A 19,543-nucleotide genomic window follows, 5' to 3' on the forward strand; every position below is an offset into this window, starting at 1 on the left:
TGGCTTTGCATTCCCCGCACATCAGCCTCCACTCGTTCCTTTTCTCTCACTCTACACACACACACACACACACATACACCACAAACCTCCAACCCCTCTCCAACCGGCCCCAGCTGTCTCTGTGTCCCCCACCCCCTGGCAGACCTCTCCCCACAGCCCCTTAGAACCTAATGTGGATGGGGGGAGGGGGGGGGGGGCTGTTTGTGGTGTCTGTGTGTCTGTGTTAACTTAGTCAAGGAGGGAATCCCCCCCCAGAGGGAAGACCTCTCAGCACCCACCCCTTGACCTGCTGCACACCTGCTCTCTGCCCCCTCCCTCCCTTCACTCTCTCTCTCTCTCTCTCTCTCTCTCTCTCTCTCTCTCTGTCTCTTGTCCAGTTCCAGTTTTTTGATCATTTCTGATTCTTTATCATTCTGTGTCTTCGTTCTCCCCTCTTCGTCTCTCTCTGGGTCCATCTCCTCCTTTCTTCTCACGCCTGGGAAAGTGATTAGGCTGCTGTACAGCTCAATGCTGGTGGGATCCCCCCCCCTCTCTCTCTCTCTCTCTCTCTCTCTCTCCTTTTTTCTCTCCCTCTTCCCACATTGACTTCACGTCTGAAAATGTGCTTATGACCAATTGAAGTATGAATATAGAATATGCTTTTGGCTTTCGGAGCCTGGTTATGCTGATTGAGAGAACTTCCTAAGCCTTAGCACATTTCTTATTGTTGATGTTGGGGCATGTCACTTGGAAAAAGAGAAAAGGCACTAATAAAATATAATCATGTTAAAGATTCATGCCATGAATGTGGTTTCAATGACATTGGAAAAGGGCATGAATTAAAGCACCTATAAAATGCATAGCATTGCTTTAATTGCATACACACACACACACACACACACACACGCAGTAACACTCACACACATTCAAACACGCACAATGCAATCACTTCCCAACATATCCAGTCACCGCTGCTGTTACCCAATGGTAACAGTCATTACAGCAGCAGCCAATCAGAGGTCAGGAGAAGTGGCCCTCGTTCCACGGCAAGCTCCAATAAACACCTCAGAGGACATTCCGGAATGTGTTCCGCAGCTGCGCCAGGCCAGACGCCCAGAGTAGGCCTGGGATGTTGCGAAATACGTGAGACTGCTAGGAACTCCTCTTTGGTCTGACGGTTGGTGTTAGGGATTCCCATTCCCGGATGTTGCTGGTTTGATTCCCAACTCCATAACGTCTGTCAGGCGTCCTTGAGGGAGGTGCGGGAAGTGTGCCAGGCGCTGGTGAAGAGGGGTGAAGACATCGCGTTCGATGCGAGAACAGGAGGAGGAACGGCACAGCAAGCAGGTGGCTCTTTCATAGTTGAGCAAAATACCCATCCCCCTCCCTCACTCCCTCCAGTCTCTTTCTCTCATCCATCCCCCTCCCTCACTCCCTCCAGTCTCTTTCTCTCATCCATCCCCCTCCCTCACTCCCTCCAGTCTCTTTCTCTCATCCATCCCTCTCCCTCTTTGTGTCCGACCCCTCCCTCTCCTGTGTGTTGTTTTGCTTGCCTGCCCCCCACCCCCCCCACCCCCCCACCCCTCCTCCCAGAAGGGACCCCTCCCACCAGGTCACAAATGAGCAGAACTCGTGGAGGCTTCCACTCAGGGAGAGCTCTAATGTGCCCTGAAAAATAATTACTACCGTTCAAATGCCACGGCCGTCCCCCTCGCTCCGCGACGACTGATGCAAACTGCGCAGTGGGTTTGTTGTCGGTGTTTGTGTGTTAATGTGCGTGTTCTCTTTATCCTGTGTGATAGCTGGCCTATGGCTATGTTTGCGCGTGTCACTGTCCCCTTTGTGTGTGTACGTGTGTGTATCTGTAGCTGGTGCTGTGGCAAGCCCACGGCGCTGTGTGCGCGTGTGTAACTTGACTGCGTGTGTGTGTGTGTATACATTAAATGTGTGTGTCTGCAGCCGGAGCGGTAGCTAGCCTACGGCCCTGTTTGTGTGTGTGTGTGCGCGCAGTAGGAAGTGTTGTCGGTGACTCATGTGTGAGGGATTCCCTGTGGAAGAGTGGAGCGGAACAGGCCAGACCCTTAGAGAGCGAGAGAGAGAGAGAAGAGAGGGAAGGAGGAGGAGGGGAGGAGGATGGAAGGAGAGACACAGAGAGGTATCCGTGCGACATTGTCTCTCTAAGCCCCCTCTTCACCTCAGGTCTATCTGACCGCTCAATCTGACAGCTTACAAATCTGTCATATTTAAAGCATTTGAAGATATCTTAAGGGAGAGAGAGACGGACTTCGGGCCCACGGGTGAATCTTCCCAGGGTTTAAAGCCTTCAACGCTTTGATGACTTGTTTATTAATGGTAATCTTGGGTGATTTCAGGATCTCAGACATGATCCATCTTCTTTTATACCGCTGCTCAGATGATCTCTCTGTCTGTGTGTGTGTGTGTGTGTGTCTGTCTGTCTTTGGCAAGGGAACAGAAAGGCATACCTGGCGCACCTCGTGGGGTGTGTGTGTTCTGGCTCGCCCTGCTTTCCATTGGGCCGGGAAGGGGAGGGGGGGAGTCGGGGGGGGGGGGGGGGGGGGGGGGGTTGTTCGAGGAAAGCCTATACTCTGACTCAGAAAAAAGAGGGTAAGGTGGGGGGGGGGGGGTCTCCCTTGTGAGCGGAATCATTTTTACATCTGGATAGCCTCAGTTAAGTTGCACAACTGGGCTAGGATACACCAGGGTAGTCTCTCTATAGCACAGCACAACTGGACTGGGATACACCAGGGGAGTCTCTCTATAGCACAGCACAACTGGACTAGGATACACTACGGGAGTCTCTCTATAGCACAGCACAACTGGACTGGGATACACTCGGGGAGTCTCTCTATAGCACAGGACAACTGGACTAGGATACACCAGGGGAGTCTCTCTATAGCACAGCACAACTGGACTGGGATACACCAGGGGAGTCTCTCCCTATAGCACAGCAACTGGACTGGGATACACCAGGGTAGTCTCTCTATAGCACGGCACAACTGGACTAGGATACATTTACATTTAGTCATCTAGCAGACGCTCTTATCCAGAGCGACTCACAGCAAGTACAGACACATTACCTCGAGGCAAGTAGGGTGAAGTGCCTTGCCCAAGGACACAACGTCAGCTGGCCGAGGCCAGGAATTGAACCGGCAACTTTCTGATTAATAGCCCGACTCCATAACCGCTCAGCCATCTGACCCCCTGGATACACCAGGATAGTCTCACTATAGCACAGCACAACTGGACTAGGATAGACCAGGAGAGCTTGGTGCAGCATCCACCAACCTGGAAACTATGGGATGTCTTCCTCGTTCAGCTTGTGGAGGAATACCTTGTGGAGCCATGGTGGCCACATCAAATCAGCTATGGATGAATGAAGACTCTATAAACAGAGCAAATAACTCTGGATGTGTCTTTTGTAAAGCGACCAGGCTGGACCGTGTCTGGAGGGGGCACATGATTAGGTCTCTGAATCATATTTTCCATTCCCAAAACCACGAGAGTGAACGTCCTCTGTGGCATTCTGTTTTTGTTTACACAAAGACAGTCGAGTACACCACCGTGGCACACAGTAAAGCTCACTGCCGTGTGCTCTCGATGTGTGTGGCTGCTAAGCCTCTCTGTCACTCACATCGCATCGTGTAGACGGTTGACTTATCCGACCCGAGACAGTTGAATGTGCATTGTGTGTGTGTGCGTGTGTTTGTGTACGCGTGTGTACATCCAACCCTATGAGCCAATCCAGGGAGTTCCCTGGCCCTGCCTCCCAGCCCAGCCCAGCTCAGCTCAGCTCAGTGTTATGACTGGGAATGAGTCTGGAGTCTGGAGAGAGGGGGAGACGGGGACGCCAATATTTCACCTCTCATAGCCTGCCGGAGGAGTGGAGAGGCGGAAGGAGGCCGAGGTAGACATGGAGGGAGGGGTGTGTGTGTGTGTGTGTGTGTGTGTGTGTGTGTGTGTGTAAAGGCGGGGGTGTTTTCAGGAGCAGAAGCATTTTGCAGATGTTGCGGGGAGCCAGCGGAAAGTTCCGCGGTTCTCCGTCGTACGGCACTCTGTGAGCTCCAGAGGAATGCCACACGTGGCACCGGCCCAACACACAGGAGGTGAGGGAGAGAGGAGGAGAGGTGGGGAGGGAGGAGGAGAGGTAGGGAGGGAGGAGGAGAGGTGGGGAGGGAGGGAGGAGGAGGAGAGGTAGGGAGGGAGGAGGAGAGGTGGGGAGGTAGGGAGGGAGGAGGAGAGGTGGGGAGGGAGGAGAGGTGGGGAGGGAGGGAGGGAGGGAGGGAGGGAGGGAGGGAGGGAGGGAGGGAGGGAGGGAGGGAGGAGGAGAGGTGGAACGGAGGAGAGGTGGGGAGGGAGGGAGGGAGGAGGAGAGGTGGGGAGGGAGGGAGGGAGGAGGAGAGGTGGGGAGGGGAGGGAGGGAGAGGACAAGAGCGTAGAGGGGCATGAGGGGAGAAAAGAGGGGAGGGGTGGAAGAGAGATTAGGGGAGAGAAGACGGGGGAGGAAGGTGCGAGGGGGGGGGGGGGAGAAGGAAGGTGGAGGGGGGGAGGGGGTGGGGGGGCGGGTTTGTCGAAGCCTGTTTTGTTTTTTCTTTCATCTTGTTATTTTTTTTTGGAGTGTTTCATTTCTGTAGCTAAGAAACAGAGGGAGGTACATGAGAGGAGATAGAGGGATAGAGATTAGTGAGAGATGAAGGCATGGAAGGGGAGGAAAAGACAGAGGGAGAGAAGGGAATTGATGGGCACAAGACCGAGAGAGAGACAGTGAAAGAAAGTGAGAAAAACATGTTTACTTGGGGTGGGTTGGTATCGGAGTGTAAGGTTTCCCTGCTGGAGAGAATCCCAGAGCGTGGGTAGAAGGAGGAGATCCCCCCAGACGTCATCTCTCCCCCCCGCTCTCCCTGCTCTCTCTCTTTCACTCTCCTTCTCTCTCTCTCTCCCTCTCCCTGCTCTCTCTCTTTCACTCTCCTTCTCTCTCTCTCTCCCTCTCCCTGCTCTCTCTCTTTCACTCTCCTCTCTCTCTCTCTCTCTCTCTCTCTCTCTCTCTCTCTCTCTCTCTCTCTCTCCCTCTCTCCGTCTCTCTCTCTCTCTCTCTCTCTCTCCCTCCCTTCCCTCTCTCGCTGCCACCTCACCTGAACTGTCTGTGTGCCAGCCTTTGGTACCTCATCCATTTGCAAAATGCGTGTTCCATCAGGCCACATGGCAACACGCTGGAATGCCAATCTTCTGCCATGTCACAGCTGTTTTCAGACCACCCCAGTATTCCTCTCTCTCCCTCCCCTCCCCTTCCCTTTCTCTCTCTCTCTCTCTCTCTCTCTCTCTCTCCCCTCTCTCTCTCTCCCTCTCACTCCCTCCTTCCCTCTCACACTCTCTCCCTCCCGCTCTCTCTTGCCCCGTCTGCTTTCTCCTCTCCTCCATGAATATTGCCTTTGAAAGCAGATATCTGGATATCTCCACCTTCTCCACCTTCCGGCTTTATCACCCCGACCCCGGCTCCGGCACGCCTGGCCGGACAGAGATAGGCCCTGTGTGGACCGGAGCTTTTATTGTCTTCCTGTGATGTGAAAAGCACAATGCTGTGGCGTTGGGGACTGGTTTGGCTGTGACCACAACACACGGAACTGGTCCACACTGACCTGGTGCAGTCTGAGAACTCGATACAGAGTATCCCTCGTAAACAGATTGGACTTCCCAGACCTTCTAGAACAGGGCAGAGACCAGACCTTCTAGAACAGGACATAGATACCAGATACAAGTGGGCCGATCACACCGAACGCTAGCAAACGCACGCTCCTCTCTTGAGCCGCGCTTCGCGTTGTACCCGCCCGCTGTAAACAAAAACAAAAACGACTAACAAAGTGTCTTCAGGCAGCCTAACACGTTCAGTTGTGATCGGCCCCTAAAGCAGGACAGAAGGACCGGATCTTTCCAAACAGGACAAAGATACCAGATCTACTAGAACAGGGCCGAGAGAAACCTCCTCGCCACATCAAGGGTGACGACGGGCCACGGATTTCAAAACGTTTACACAGCAGAGTTAAAAATACACTCTAGAGACTAAACGAAATACAACATATGAGGTTTGCAGCTATAACAATTGAGCTCTCCCAGCTTCCTGGCAGACTTCAGTTTGTAATCAAATTCAACTTTTCATGCCCTTTCAAGCTCAATCATGCCGCCCAGTTTTGTTGACAAGCGGTGATGATGATGTTGCAATCCTAATGCAGATGATCCTCTTTACAGATGGACACCACCTCTGGGAGACAGAAGCCAAAGTTGACAAGGACTCCACCAAGTCTGTAAGTTCAGCTTGAAGTCAATTACAGTATTGTAAACGTTTGATTCATTTTTTTTAAAATGAATTGTATTGTATTTGCTATATTATCAGAGCTAGTCGGTTACTATAAACGGTTGTATTTAAACATATGAAATAGAAATAGAATAGAAGGGAATACATCATATTTACCTGTCATTGGTTTCAAATGTGCGGGGGACTGTTTCTCGTGTTTGGAGGTCATTTGGACGTGAGATGAATGCAGCTGTTCCCGTCTCTAATCATATCTCTGATGTAACCTGTGTTAAGATGTTACCATCGGAAACATAGTGATCACACGGAGTACGGCAGGCCATGCAATCCTGAATGGAATTTTCACAAAAATGTTCCTACTCCTCACCTGCTCGCCTGTAGTAAACACGGATTCCTCTTATTGGAGAGGATAACAGACGCACACGCAAAAACATACCGGAAATTCCCACTTCCCATCAGGTGCGCTGATTATACTGCAAATCCTTAACGTAAACGCAGTCTGATTACGTCTTTAGATTCCCTACAAGAATGTTGTTATTCATCTTTCGTACCCAGACACACTCTCTGACCACGGAGACGGTGATATGCAGCTTCAGTTAATACTGAGGGCTGCACAAAACAAATAATCAGTAAAGCCTAGTTCATAGGATACTGTGTATTTAATTAAACTATATTGTTGAAACGTTGTCTCTGAGGGAAGACATCGTTCTCACAATTGACAAAAGCTCAGTGAAGATCCAGACTTCTGCATGTTGCATGCGAGCTTGTTGCCGCTTGACATTAGATAATGAGGGATTCATTAAGAAGCGCTGCTAATGGTTCGAGGAACACAGTTAGGTCCACGCCACCCGCAGACCCTGCCTAAACTCTAATGTTGTTATTGTTGATGTGTGTGTGGGCGTATGTGTGTGTGGGGGTTATTCAGGTGAATGGTTTGGTTGCATCAGGAGAGTTGAGTGCGGCCTCTCTCTCCCTCTCCCGGATCTAATTGGCCATCAGGGCCGACCGGGTGGTAGGTCTGGTCCCAGATGTTGGCGCTGGAGAGGGTGCAAGCTAGTGAGCGCACACACACACACACACACACATACGGCACTAAGCTTGTTTATGGTTGAAACAAGCAAGCAGAGCAACATGGAGAGAGATCCAACATCTCCCCTGCCACCTGCAGGTCACTACCTGGTTGTTATTGAGACACACACATGCTGTACTCACACGCACCGAAACACATACTAGACCTACACGCACAGATATACATACAGCACCCAGACACACACACACACACAAAGAAACATACTGTACACACACACGCAAAGAAACACGTACTGCACACAGACACACGAACACACACACAGAAGCGTACTGTACACACACACACACACACAGAAACACACAGTGCACACACATGCAAAGAAACACATACTGTACACACACACACACACACACACACGCATAAAAACCCATACTATACACACAAGCATGGAAGCAAACATACTGGGAGGACACACTCTCCAGCCTCCCATCCCCCACCCTTCAACCCCACAAAAAATGTGCTGAGCCAGGGCTGGTTGCTTCCTGTCTGGCCCCTCTCCTGGCGTATGCAGCCTCCCCGAGAGGCAGGCGGTCAGACCGGGAGGCTAGTAGGCCAGCAGTCAAGCCAGGCAGGAACCAACCAGCCGGCTGGCAGGCCAGGTAGTCAGACAGACACATTAACCCCCCACCCCGTTAGTCTTTGAATGCGGTCAGGGGTTCACCTCCCAGCTGGGCTGCTGAGGTCACTTCCTGCAGGAAGGGAGGTGAGGGTGGGGGGTGAGCAGAGGAGAGGAGAGGAGACGAGGGCAGAGGAGAGGAGGGGAGAGCCTGAGGAGAGTGGAGACGTGCATTAACAGAAATGTTGACTCAGAAATATTGCATGATCAGTACTGGTTCATTCTCTCTGTGTGTGTGTGTGTGTGTGTGTTCAGACGTCATTGGTGGTAGAGATCCCTCCCTATCGCAACCAGAGGATCTCCAGCCCTGTCCAGGTCAACTTCTACGTCTGCAACGGCAAGAGAAAGAGAAGCCAGTACCAGCGCTTCACCTATCTGTCCCCAAATGGTAGGTCACCGCTGCATCCTGCATGTTCCTTTCCCTGGTACCAAGATAACCTTCCTGTCCCCCAAATGGTAACCATGACAACCCACCTATTGCCTCACCACCCGAACGTGTCATTTAGCACCCAGGTCAATCCTACTGTGCACACGTCTCTTGTTGTGTGATGTCACGGCTTTGCTACCTCGTCACAGTAATACCTGCATCACCCTAATGTCGTTTGAGAAAGAATTGTTCTGTGAAGTCGTCCACGCAGAGTATGTCGGCAAGCAGTCAACCTTTCTGGTGTGGTGTCCAGGTTGTTACAGCAAAACACCTTGGGCAATTAAGGGGGGAGTTCATATCACGTCAGCCTGCCTCTGGGAGCAGGGGAGAAGAGGAGGTGTGTTTGTTCTGCGGCTCGGTGGCGTTCTCCAGGGTGGAGGTGAGATGAGGAGACGTCTGTTTTTAGCTTGTTCTCATCTGCGTTCCCTAGCAATGAGGTAGCAGCTGATTGACAGAAGCCTCCCGGAGTGGATGCCGAGAAGTACATGGAGACAAGGGCACGGGGTGTAGCTCAGTGGTCAGAGCATTTAACTGCAGATGAAGAGGTGTCGCAGGTTGATATCCTGTACTGTGCGTTACATTGGATGGAAGCATCAGCTTAACAAATGCATTATTGTTAACCTGGCTCATACATCCGCACACACACATCACACACACACACACATTGAAACACACGCACACATAGATCAGCTGCATGTTCTTTTAGAAACCTAAAGACCCATTCTACTGCTCATCGTGTTTCATAGTGTTTTGGAGATCTATCTCTCTGGGATCTGAAGAACCCATCTAATGCCTAATAGGAGTTCTGCACAAAAGATTTGTTTCACACTGGCGGCTTCAGAATCAAGTTTTCACCAAAGGCTTTTTACTTGTGCTTTTTTCATGCTTAAATGCTTTCTTGCTTTTAGAGATTGTGCTTGAGTCAGGCTGACATCAAGATCATCACCAGATGGTTGAGAATGGATGAGATAAGCTGTGATTCATCTTCAGAGAGAGAGAGAGAAAGAGAGAGAACGAAAGAGAGAAAGGGAGGGAGGTAGAGAGAGAGAGAGAGAGAGAGAGAGAGAGAGAGAGAGAGAGAGAAAGATAAGAGGGGGAGAGAGAACGAGGGAGAGAGTGGGAGACCTCTACAACACACAGCCCTATTAGGAGATCTCTGTTGACAGAGAGACGCTAGGCATTATGGGTAGAGAGCTGGACAGAATCACAACGAGGCCTTATATAGAGTCTATACTGAACATACACATACAAACACACACACACACACACACACTGACCAATAAGGCGGGAGTTCAGCTGATAGATCAGCTGACACACACACACACACACACACGTAGGGAGTCAGGTGGCTGAGCGGTGAGGGAGTTGGGCTAGTAATCTGAAGGTTACAAGTTCGATTCCTGGCTGCGCCAAATGACGTTGTGTCCTTGGGCAAGGCACTTCACCCTTCTTGCCTCGGGGGGGAATGTCCCTGTACTTACTGTAAGTCGCTCTGGATAAGAGCGTCTGCTAAATGACTAAATGTAAATGTAAATGTAAATACACCTACATTTATTTAGGTGATTGGGTCTGTTGTTTACATGGATTCTCTTCTGTTCACCTCTGGTTTCTGCGTCACAGTGAGTTTAAACAGACCAGAGATCTAAACAGGCTGGTGCACATCATACAGACCCGTCATCAACGTAAACATAACCTAGATACCATATTCAGAGGGAGAGAGGGAGATGGCAGGAGAGAGAGAGCGATCGGGTGAAAAGAGAAAAAGAAAGGGGGGGGGGGGGAGTTTGAGTTCAGACAGAAACAATCAACGCAGTGGGCAGGTGCAGGGGGAATCTTTTTGGTTTGTTTCTAAGTTGGGGGAAGGGGCTTGCTGTCATCACTTCCTGTGAGCGTGTGAGGCCTTCCTGTGTGCCGGGCCACTTCAATCATCCTGTGGTGTGACGGCTTGGGGACACGGCTCCTCCCTCACGCTCTGGTGGCGGGCCCCCGCTATAAAAATACAAAACCGCCGCCTTAAATAGCTCCAGCCGTCTGAAAAGCGGAAGGATGAACCCGACACACTCTGGGACACAGATGCGTGCAAATGCAGCTTGTTTTTTTTTCCATTGTGGTCAGGTGACTGTCTTGTTTTTTCCAATACACATCCGTTCCGTGTTTGGCGAAACTCTTTTAATATAGTACAGCCGCGGCCCACCTGACACGTCAATAACAGGCAAATACTACAGTATTTATAAACACTGTTCGGTGCACGGGGTGCACTTGATTTGTTTTTCAGAGAAATATGCAAGCGGTCACGTCAACACTAGCTCCGTTTCTATGGATACTGAGACCCATATTGTGACGAACTGGTCATAAGATCAGTTTCTGGTCTCTCCCCTGCGGGGCGAAGCTATGACACACGTATCTCCACGGAGACACATCGGTCCTATGTTAACACGGGAGAGAGACCAGTAGCTGGCGCGTCCTTGCATCTCCAGTCTCTTTGACGGGGATACGTAAACAACTGGGTTCTGATCCCCCTCGTAGCTGTGCCGGAGCCCATGTCGCGTCTCACCAAAGTACACGGCTCGTACGCGCGTTAACGACCAAGCAGGACACGGAGATTTCCCCGACCACGGAAACCCCTGCCTGGCTTGGTCCCAACAGGGGATGTCGTCTCTGTGTTTGGGGCTGTCAGGAGCGGTTGTGGTCGCCTGCACCAGATGCTCCTCTCTCGGTCTTCCCGGATCCGATGTCGGGGCGATCCGGGAGATCCGAGCCGCTGGTCTCCCATCCTGGTGTGAACAACCAGGCTTTTCCAAGCCGCCGTCCAATAACCGTAGCGTGAGTGGGAGACGTCGACGTGTCGCTCTCTTCTTTTCCTCCAAATCAGAACCAGCCTTTCGGTCAAGCCACATGAAACAACAAGACTTTGTCGAGTTCTGGCGCGGAACAAGGTCCAGACCGGCGCTTCTCGGAACCCCCTTCTATTTTTACAGGCTGCGTGCGCCGAGATTCCTTTTGCTGCCTCAGGTTCTGCTCTGATGGGTGGCTGCGGGTCGTCAGTACTGCGGGTCTTCGCTTCTGCAGGTCTTCAGTATTTCAGGTTGTCGGTACTGCATGTCGTTAGTAGGCTACTGCAGGTTGTCAGTACTGCAGGTTGTCAGTACTGCAGGTTGTCACTACTGCAGGTTGTCACTACTGCAGGTTGTCAGTACTGCAGGTTGCCAGTCCTAAAGGTTGAATGGGTTATCCCACCTTATACTTTTGTTTTTTATTGCAACGACACAATTGCAACTCAAAACCACAACAGACATCAGGAAGTGAAGTCTGCTTTGTAGTGATGGCTAAGATTGCGAAGCCAGCTAATACGTTTTTTTCATCATTATCTTGGTAACCATAGGCTTTGTAGGTCAGTCCTATGGGTTCTCTCACCTTATAGGTGAGAAATACTGTGTCCCTCTGAGTGGTGTCCCTGTGTCCACAGACACGCCCATGCTGCCCCCCCCCAACCTCCATCCCCCCCTCCCCCCTCTCAGCAGTCAGCCAGATTGGCCTGGTGAAACACACCTGTGAGTTAATTAACCAGCACCTGCTCATCCCTGCAGGAGGCTGGAGAGAGCTTAGTCTGCACTCTGTCTTAGACCGAAGAGAAACCATGATCAAACACGGATCCATGTACAGCATATCAGTGTGTTTGACTCGCTGTACTATAGTGTGTATAGTGTGGTGTGTGTTGTGGGGTTTATGGTGTGGTGTGTGTTGTGGGGTGTATAGTGTGGTGTGTGTTGTGGGGTGTATAGTGCGGTGTGTGTTGTGGGGTGTATGGTGTGTGTTGTGGGGTGTATGGTGTGTGTTGTGGGGTATATAGTGCGGTGTGTGTTGTGGGGTGTATGGTGTGGTATGTGTTGTGGGGCGTATAGTGTGGTATGTGTTGTGGGGTGTGTGTGCGTGTATTGTAGTTGGTTTTGTGGGGTGTATAGTGTGTGTGTGTATTGTAGTTGGTTTGTGGGGTGTATAGTGTGTTGTGTGTGTGTGTATTGTCGTTGGTTTTGTGGGGTGTATAGTGTGTGTGTGTGTGAGTATTGTCGTTGGTTTTGTGGGGTGTATAGTGTGTGTGTGTGTGTGTGTATTGTCGTTGGTTTTGTGGGGTGTATAGTGTGTGTGTGTGTGTGTATTGTCGTTGGTTTTGTGGGGTGTATAGTGTGTGTGTGTGTGTGTATTGTCGTTGGTTTTGTGGGGTGTATAGTGTAGTGGGTATTGTAAAAATCTTCTGTCTCCTCAAAGGGGCTGAGCTTGAGAAGGATGGGTGATCAGATGAGCAACGCTGTAGGCCAACCCCCATCCCGAAAGCTGCCAATCAGAATGAGCGCATTTCTTCCCAGGATTCTCTCTGCTGTAGGCTAAACCGGTGGAAACGAGTGTCTCTTTCACACGGAAACCTGCCCCACTGTTGTCCCTTAGTGTCTCACTACGCACACACACACAAACACACACACCAGAGGGACTAGAGGAACCAGAGGAAAGGAGTGCCCAGTAAAGACCAGATCAGTTGTGATCAGTTTAATGTGAGCAGACAGAGAGAGGCGGCCAAGGAGGAGGCGAGAAACATGTGCAGAGCAGAACCTGTCTGAGGGCCATAACCCACAGGTCTGACAGGAAATGGAACTCAGCTGGAGACAGGACTCACAGGGTGATTCTGCTCTCTGGCCCTGCTGGACAGGGAGAGGAGAGGAGAGGAGAGGAGAGGAGGGGAGAGGAGAAGAGAAGAGAGGAGAAGAGAAGAGAGGAGGGGAGATGAGAGGAGAGGAGAGGAGGAGAGAGGAGAGGAGAAGGGAGGGGAGGTGAGGTGACAACAGGAGGAAACGAGAAGGGATGAGAGGAGAGAAGAGTCGAGTGATGAGAGGAGAGGAAAGCGATCAAGTGGTGAGCTGTGGAGGAGAGAAGCTTCCGAAGGGAGAGAGACATCATTGGCTTGATCACCATCTGGACACAGCACTCCGACACAGACATCATGTCATTCCATGCATGCGTGGTCTCCAGCGTTGCGACCGACAGTGCAACTCAGTGCTCTGTCATCACGCGGTGTCTCTCACCTGTCCTGCCTCCTATGGCACCAGAGTAGGCCCACTGTACATCCTTGGCCTCGTCTGAGGAGGCCCCCCAGGAAAGCCTCCGGGTCCTTGGGGCCCAGCCAGTAGACGGGACTGACGTAAAGGTCCTCTCTGCTGGCTAATCACAGCCTCTCAGCTGGGGCCCCGGGAGGCCAGGGTGTGAACCCTGGTGCCTCAGTCCCGGACACATCCACAATAATAATAACATCAGCAGAGAGGACTAATATACACATTACGCCTCTGAAAACACAGAATACACTCCTCAACCCGGCAAATGTACTCCCTAAAAACACATATTATATCGTGTTTTTTTTTTTTTTTTTTTTACAGTGTGTTCATTCCCGGCTGTGTTTATAGAGACTTCTGAGACAGGCTCCCTTTGTTAACAATCAAACCGAGTTATTTTATTCCGAGCAGCGTCTGCACAGTGCGAGCAGACGTTTACAGACCCCGCGAGCCAGAACACTTATGACTGGCATCAAACAGTCACCACACCCGTTAACACGCTTTAACGACAGCGCCGAAATAGCAACAGAGCCGCCATTGTGAGTCAGAGCCTGCTGGTGCGATTCCATAGGGTGTCTTTTGGCGGGCCGGCGAGGGGTGTCTCCGGCGATCCGGCCCACTCGCAAGCCGGCCCAACCAGAGAAGGGGGGGGGGGTTCTAACTGTTCTAAAGCCAAGGGCTTTCCTATTCGATGGTTCGGGCCTGGTTCTGTCTGTGCTAGTGAGTGGGCCATGGATTAGGATTGCAAAACAAGTACATATTGTTCCAGGGAACAAGCTTGTAATGCACAGGTTAAGTGGTGCGTATGTTTAAATATTCAACAAATCCATTGTTCTCTGGACCATCAGCACACAATGGTCCAACTAGCATGTCTGTCAATCCGACAGTTCAAACCAATCAGTGAAATGACAGGAACCTCTTCCAAATGGAGGAGCCGGTAAACTGGGCGGAAAGACAAGCAAGTGGGGTCAGGACCCTCTGTGTCCTCTCTCGTCTCCTCTCTCTTCTCTCTCTTCTCTCTCGTCTCCTCTCTTGTCTCCCCTCTCGTCTCCTCTCTCTTCTCCTCTCTCATCTTCCCCCTCGTCTCCCCTCTCTTCTCCTCTCACTTCTCCTCTCTCTTCTCCTCTCTCGTCTCCTCTAACGTCTCCTCTCTCTTCTCCTCTCTCTTCTCCTCTCGTCTCCTCTTGTCTCCTCTCCTCTGTCGTCTCCTCTCGTCTCCTCCCCTCTCTCTCGCTCTCCATTTTTGCCAGAAGACCATAGCTTCTGAAACCTCAGTCATTTAGTACCAGTCTCCTAAGGAGTGAACGGAGATTTCTCTCTCTTCTCCCCCCCCTCCCTCCCTCTCTCCCTCCCTCCCTCCCCCCTCTCTCTCTCTCTCTCTCTCTCTCTTTTATCTCTCTCTCTCTTTCTCTCCCCCTCTATTTTATAGGATATGAGGAGGGCTGGATCACAGTCCAAAGACAATAGGCCCTCTCATGATTAGAGCCAGCTGTGGCTTTCTGCTCTGGTGACTCATCCATTTCTCCTTTCTTTTTCTGTCTTTTCGGTCTTTCTTTTTTCTCTCTCCTCCTGCTGGGATGGAGACACGTGGGGGTGGGTGTGGGCGAGAGAGGGGTGTCTGTGTGTGTGTGTGTGTGGGGGGGGGGGGGGTAGAGATGTGGTAAGGTGCTCAGCCACACAGTCTTCCAGTGGCTGGTGGTTGTTAGTTTGGTATAGGAGAGCCACACTCCAAATTGCTTTACTCACCCTGGCTCACTCACTTACTCACTCACTCTGCCACGTGGAAATCTCGTGTGTCTAATCTCTCTCCGTTTCTTTATTTCTCTCTCGCTCTCTCTCTGTCTCTCTCTCTCTGCCTCTCTCTGTCTCTCTCTTTTTCCAGTCCCGATAATAAAGACAGAACCCAGTGATGAGTATGAGCCTCTGGGGGTGCCCGGGGTCCGGGGGGGCCCTACTACGGCCAGCCGCGCCTCACTCCCATCATGCCTGTGGTTGACGCTGACGCCTGCCTGGCTGGGGGCTACCCCCCCTGCCCCCCTCGCCACGGCAGCATGGCCTCCTCCGCCAGCTCCAGCCCCACCCTGCACGACCTCTCCCCCGTGGCCTACCCCCCCCACGGGGCGGGCCCCCTGGGCTCGGCCCTACAGGAGGCCCCGGGACACCCCTCCCTGTCTCACTGCTCCCCTCCCTCCCCAGACCCCACCTCCTCCCCCCTGGGCATGCTCCACTCCCAGGGCAGCCCCCACCTCGGCAGCCCCTCCGGTCCCCATGGCTACCACTCCCTCTACCCCAACAGCAGCCCCTCCTCTTCCCCGGCGTCTCAGCCCTCCACCCCGGGGGGCGCCGCGGAGAGCCCCTTCATCCCCACCTACAGCCCGCACAGCCAGCCCCAGGGCCAGGCCCAGCCCCCAGGCCGGCCCCAGGGCGAGGCCCAGGCCCGCGGCTCCCCCCCGAGTCTGCAGGCGGAGGCCTCCAGCTCCCCCCCTCTGACCGTCACCGTCAAACAGGAGCCTCAGGAGCTGGATCAGATGTACCTGGATGATGGTGAGTCTCTGTTCCACGCGGTCACACACCTGTCAGAGCCGGTAGAGCTCAGTTTAGAACTGTCAACCCTAGTTTTAGTCGTGAGTTGTGTGTGTGTGTGTTCATTGCTCCTGACGAGTCCCAGAGCACCCCAAAACTAGCTTTCCATCAGTGAACGTTGATGTTGTTGCTCTTCCTGAGACCCACCCCTGTCCCTATTCCGGAATGTTCCATGAACACGGCACACTGCATTTACCTCACACCTTTTCTCTCTTATCTGCACGCCCGCACACACCAACCAACACGCCTCGCTCTTTCCCGGTGAAACGCCTCCCGCGGATTTACGTCAAACGAGCTCATTTTAGACCAGGATTTATTTGCCTTTCGCCGCGTAGCGCTTGCCCCGCGCGTGTTATTGGACGAGACGCTTTATTTTAAACCGCTTAATTGCCTTGATGGGATTTGGAAAACAACCTGTCCAAACAGGAGAGAGAGCCAGGGGTCGGCAGGGCCTTCTCTGGGCAGCCACTGTGGCACACGCTGGCAGGCCAGCCTGTTGACACGAGCGCTAATGAAGGAAGCAAAACAATAGGTAGGGTCTTCCTGTGCCCGTGCGCTGGGCCGGGGAGGTGAGGCCGCAGGAGCCTGCGTTTGTTTTCCCATGTTCTCCCCCCGGAGCACCCCCCTGGGCGTAGGGGTCTACGTCATTAGGGGAGCCTGGGGGGTTTGGGGAAGGGACTTCCCCCCTCCCCTCCCTTCCCCCCCGCTGGCCCTGAGCTCAGGGGGGAGGGAGGGGAGGGGGGAGGTCCCGGGCTGTGCCGGGTTTGGTCCAACCCCCGCTGATTTTAACCACACACGCACACAAGAACACACACGCTCACACACACACACACACTCGCTCTCTCCCAAACGCATAAACACTCACACCCACACGTGTGCTCACACACGCTCACTCACACACGCTCTCGCGCACACACGCAGCAAGGTCGGCCCCTGGTCCCCTAGCTGGGCTGCTGTTAGCAGCAGGGGCTATGTGAGGGCAGCTGGGATGTTGTTGTGCATCCTACTGCTGAGCTAGGGAGATAAAAGGGGCCTCATACCAGCAACATCACTGGCCCCCTGTTCACTGTGTGTGTGAGCGTGTGTGTGACTATCAGTGTGGAGACAGTGTTATGAGTGTTGAAGAGGGTGGGGGTGGGGAGGGGGGGAGCATGTGAATGTGTGGATCCGTAATTGAGTAGCAATGCAGTTGTCAGCACGTCTGTCGGTCCGGCCCGGCCTGTCTCGTAAACACGCTCACACACACTCACTCACTCACACACGCACACACACACACTCACACACCATGGAGCGAGGAGAGGAAGCGTGTCTGTTATCGTCTCCACAACACACGAGCCCCGGAGAGTCCCTTTCGCTGCTCCCTACCGCTCTCTGTCACGTCACGCGTCCAGAGAGATGGCTGGCGTCCGCACGCACGCGCGCGCACCTCTCCCCCCCCCCCCCAGTGCCATTCCCTCCCCTGGTGATGTGATTAGCCTCTCTGTGTGTGTTCACTCTCCCCGTGCCACTCCAGGAGCCGGCGGAGCATTAATCCAATGAGGGAGAAACCCAAGCTCCATCCCGCGCCTCGTAATCGGCCCGATGCCGAGGTCCTTTTACCCCGCGATCGGGTGCTCTGCGGAGGCACGCCCGCTCCCCACTCCGGGCCACCCGCCGCCACCGAGGAGCGCCGCTCCTAACCTCGTTTGCCCCGCCCACGAGCCCATCTCCTGCCACTCTATCCCCGCCCACCCCCCCTCGCGGCCCGGCCCCCAGCGCCGAGGCCCTGTGATTACAGCTGCATTAGAGCCCGGGGCCAGGAATGCCCAATCGATCGGGTGCAGGATGGCAGCCAGGCAACTGCTTTGGGGGGCGACGACCTCACGTCCTTTTACTGTCTGGCTGTCCATCTGTGGTTGGGGGGGGTGGAGTCCTGGTGAGGGGGGGGGGGGGGGGGGGGATGGTGGTAACAGCCATCCTGCAAAGGCATCTGAGCTGCAACCTGATCCTGGCCTCAGCCTCTGGCCTCAGTTCTAGTTACGGTTTCAGTGGTCGTTTTAGTAGCCGCCCCAGGTGTGGTTCGGGAGCCCCGGCCCAAGCCTTTCGGCCTCCAGTCTCGGCCCCCAGTCCCAGGGAGAGGTGAGGAGGATGAGTGGAGCTATCCATCGTGTGCATTACCCCTGTATGGTAGCCCAGGCGTCATTAGGGGGAATACAAGAGGATGACCTCACCCCGGAGCTGGTGATTTACGCCGCTCGACGAGCCCCAGTCGCACTCCTCCGCTCTCCCATTTCACTCCCCTCATCCCCTGCTCTCCGAGGCGCCTACTGCGGTAGCAGCCTCCCCCTAATACCTTCACCTTCACCTTTCCTCCCTTCCTCCTTGCCTCCCTCCTCCCCTCCCTCCCTCCATCCCCTTGTCCCTGTCCAACGCGATTGGAGTCTGCAGAAAGACATTCGAGCTTCCCCAGAGTGGAGCGCCTCTCCCTCCCTCCCTCCGTCCTCCTCCCCTCCCTCCTCCCTTCCTTCCCTCCCTCCCTCCCTCCCTCCCTCCTCCCTCCCTCCCTCCCTCCCTCCCTCCCTCCCTCCCTCCTCGCTTCCCTCCCTTCTCGCCTCGCCTCCCTCCCTCCCTCCTTCCTCTCTTCCCCTGCCCTCCCCTCCCTCCCCTCCCTCCCTCCCTCCCTCCCTCCTCGCCTCCCTCCCTCCTCCCTTCCCTTCCCCTCCTTCCCTCCTTCCCTCCCTCCCTCTCTCCCTCCCTCCCTCCCTCCCTCATCCCTCCCTCCCTGCCTCCCTCCCTCCCTCCCTCCCTCCCTCCCTCCCTCCTCCCCTCCCCTCCCTCCCTCCCTCCCTCCCTCCCTCCTCCCCTCCCCTCCCCTCCCCTCCCACGCTTGGCCCCTCATCAGCCAGAGGAAACGTCTCTCACCCCCCCTCCCCCCTTCCCCCTTTCCCCCTCCCCTTCCCTCCCCACCTCACCAGGCACTACGCCAGGCCTCTGAGAAATCACTCAGCCCCCTCGACTCTCTCAGCTACTGTATGGCCCGGAGCTACTGTACCCACCTTCCCTCCGCCCCCCACCAGCCACCCTAAGCCTTTTGTCCACAACTTCCTTTTCTTTCTTCCCTGTCCCACCCCTTCCCCTCCCAGTTCCTCATAGGCTGAACAGAAAGGCAGGGGGCTCTGAGGTCTCTCACTGTAGCAGGGACAAGACACGGGACCCCGATGGAGGTCAAGGGTTAGCTGTGTGTGTACAGCCCGTACAGTGTGTACAGTCACGTGCGTGGCAGGTCTTAGGCTATCCCATCTCCTGGGCACATGAAGAGACGTTAGCCCTGGAGGTCACCAGGCCACGGCAGTGTCTCACCCCATCCCGCCCCCCCCCTCCCACCCACCTCCGTCCTTCCCCCCCTCCTCCTCCGCCCTGCCCCAAGACCACCACGCCCCCCCCC

General features: G+C 53.9%; 1 protein-coding gene across 1 annotated transcript in view; it reads left to right on the forward strand.

Moving 5' to 3' along the window:
- LOC136938383 (nuclear factor of activated T-cells, cytoplasmic 1-like) overlaps positions 1-17,798 on the forward strand; it is a 39,792-nt gene extending 21,994 nt beyond the window's left edge. The window contains 5 exon segments of the mRNA XM_067231673.1: positions 6,241-6,296; positions 8,266-8,398; positions 15,419-15,463; positions 15,466-16,111; positions 17,633-17,798. Coding sequence (XP_067087774.1) covers positions 6,241-6,296; positions 8,266-8,398; positions 15,419-15,463; positions 15,466-16,111; positions 17,633-17,798 — 1,046 coding nt within the window.
- The last annotated feature ends 1,745 nt before the right edge of the window (positions 17,799-19,543 follow it).

The sequence above is a fragment of the Osmerus mordax genome (assembly GCF_038355195.1).
Source record: "Osmerus mordax isolate fOsmMor3 chromosome 6 unlocalized genomic scaffold, fOsmMor3.pri SUPER_6_unloc_3, whole genome shotgun sequence".
In the NCBI taxonomy this organism is placed as follows: Eukaryota; Metazoa; Chordata; class Actinopteri; order Osmeriformes; family Osmeridae; genus Osmerus; species Osmerus mordax.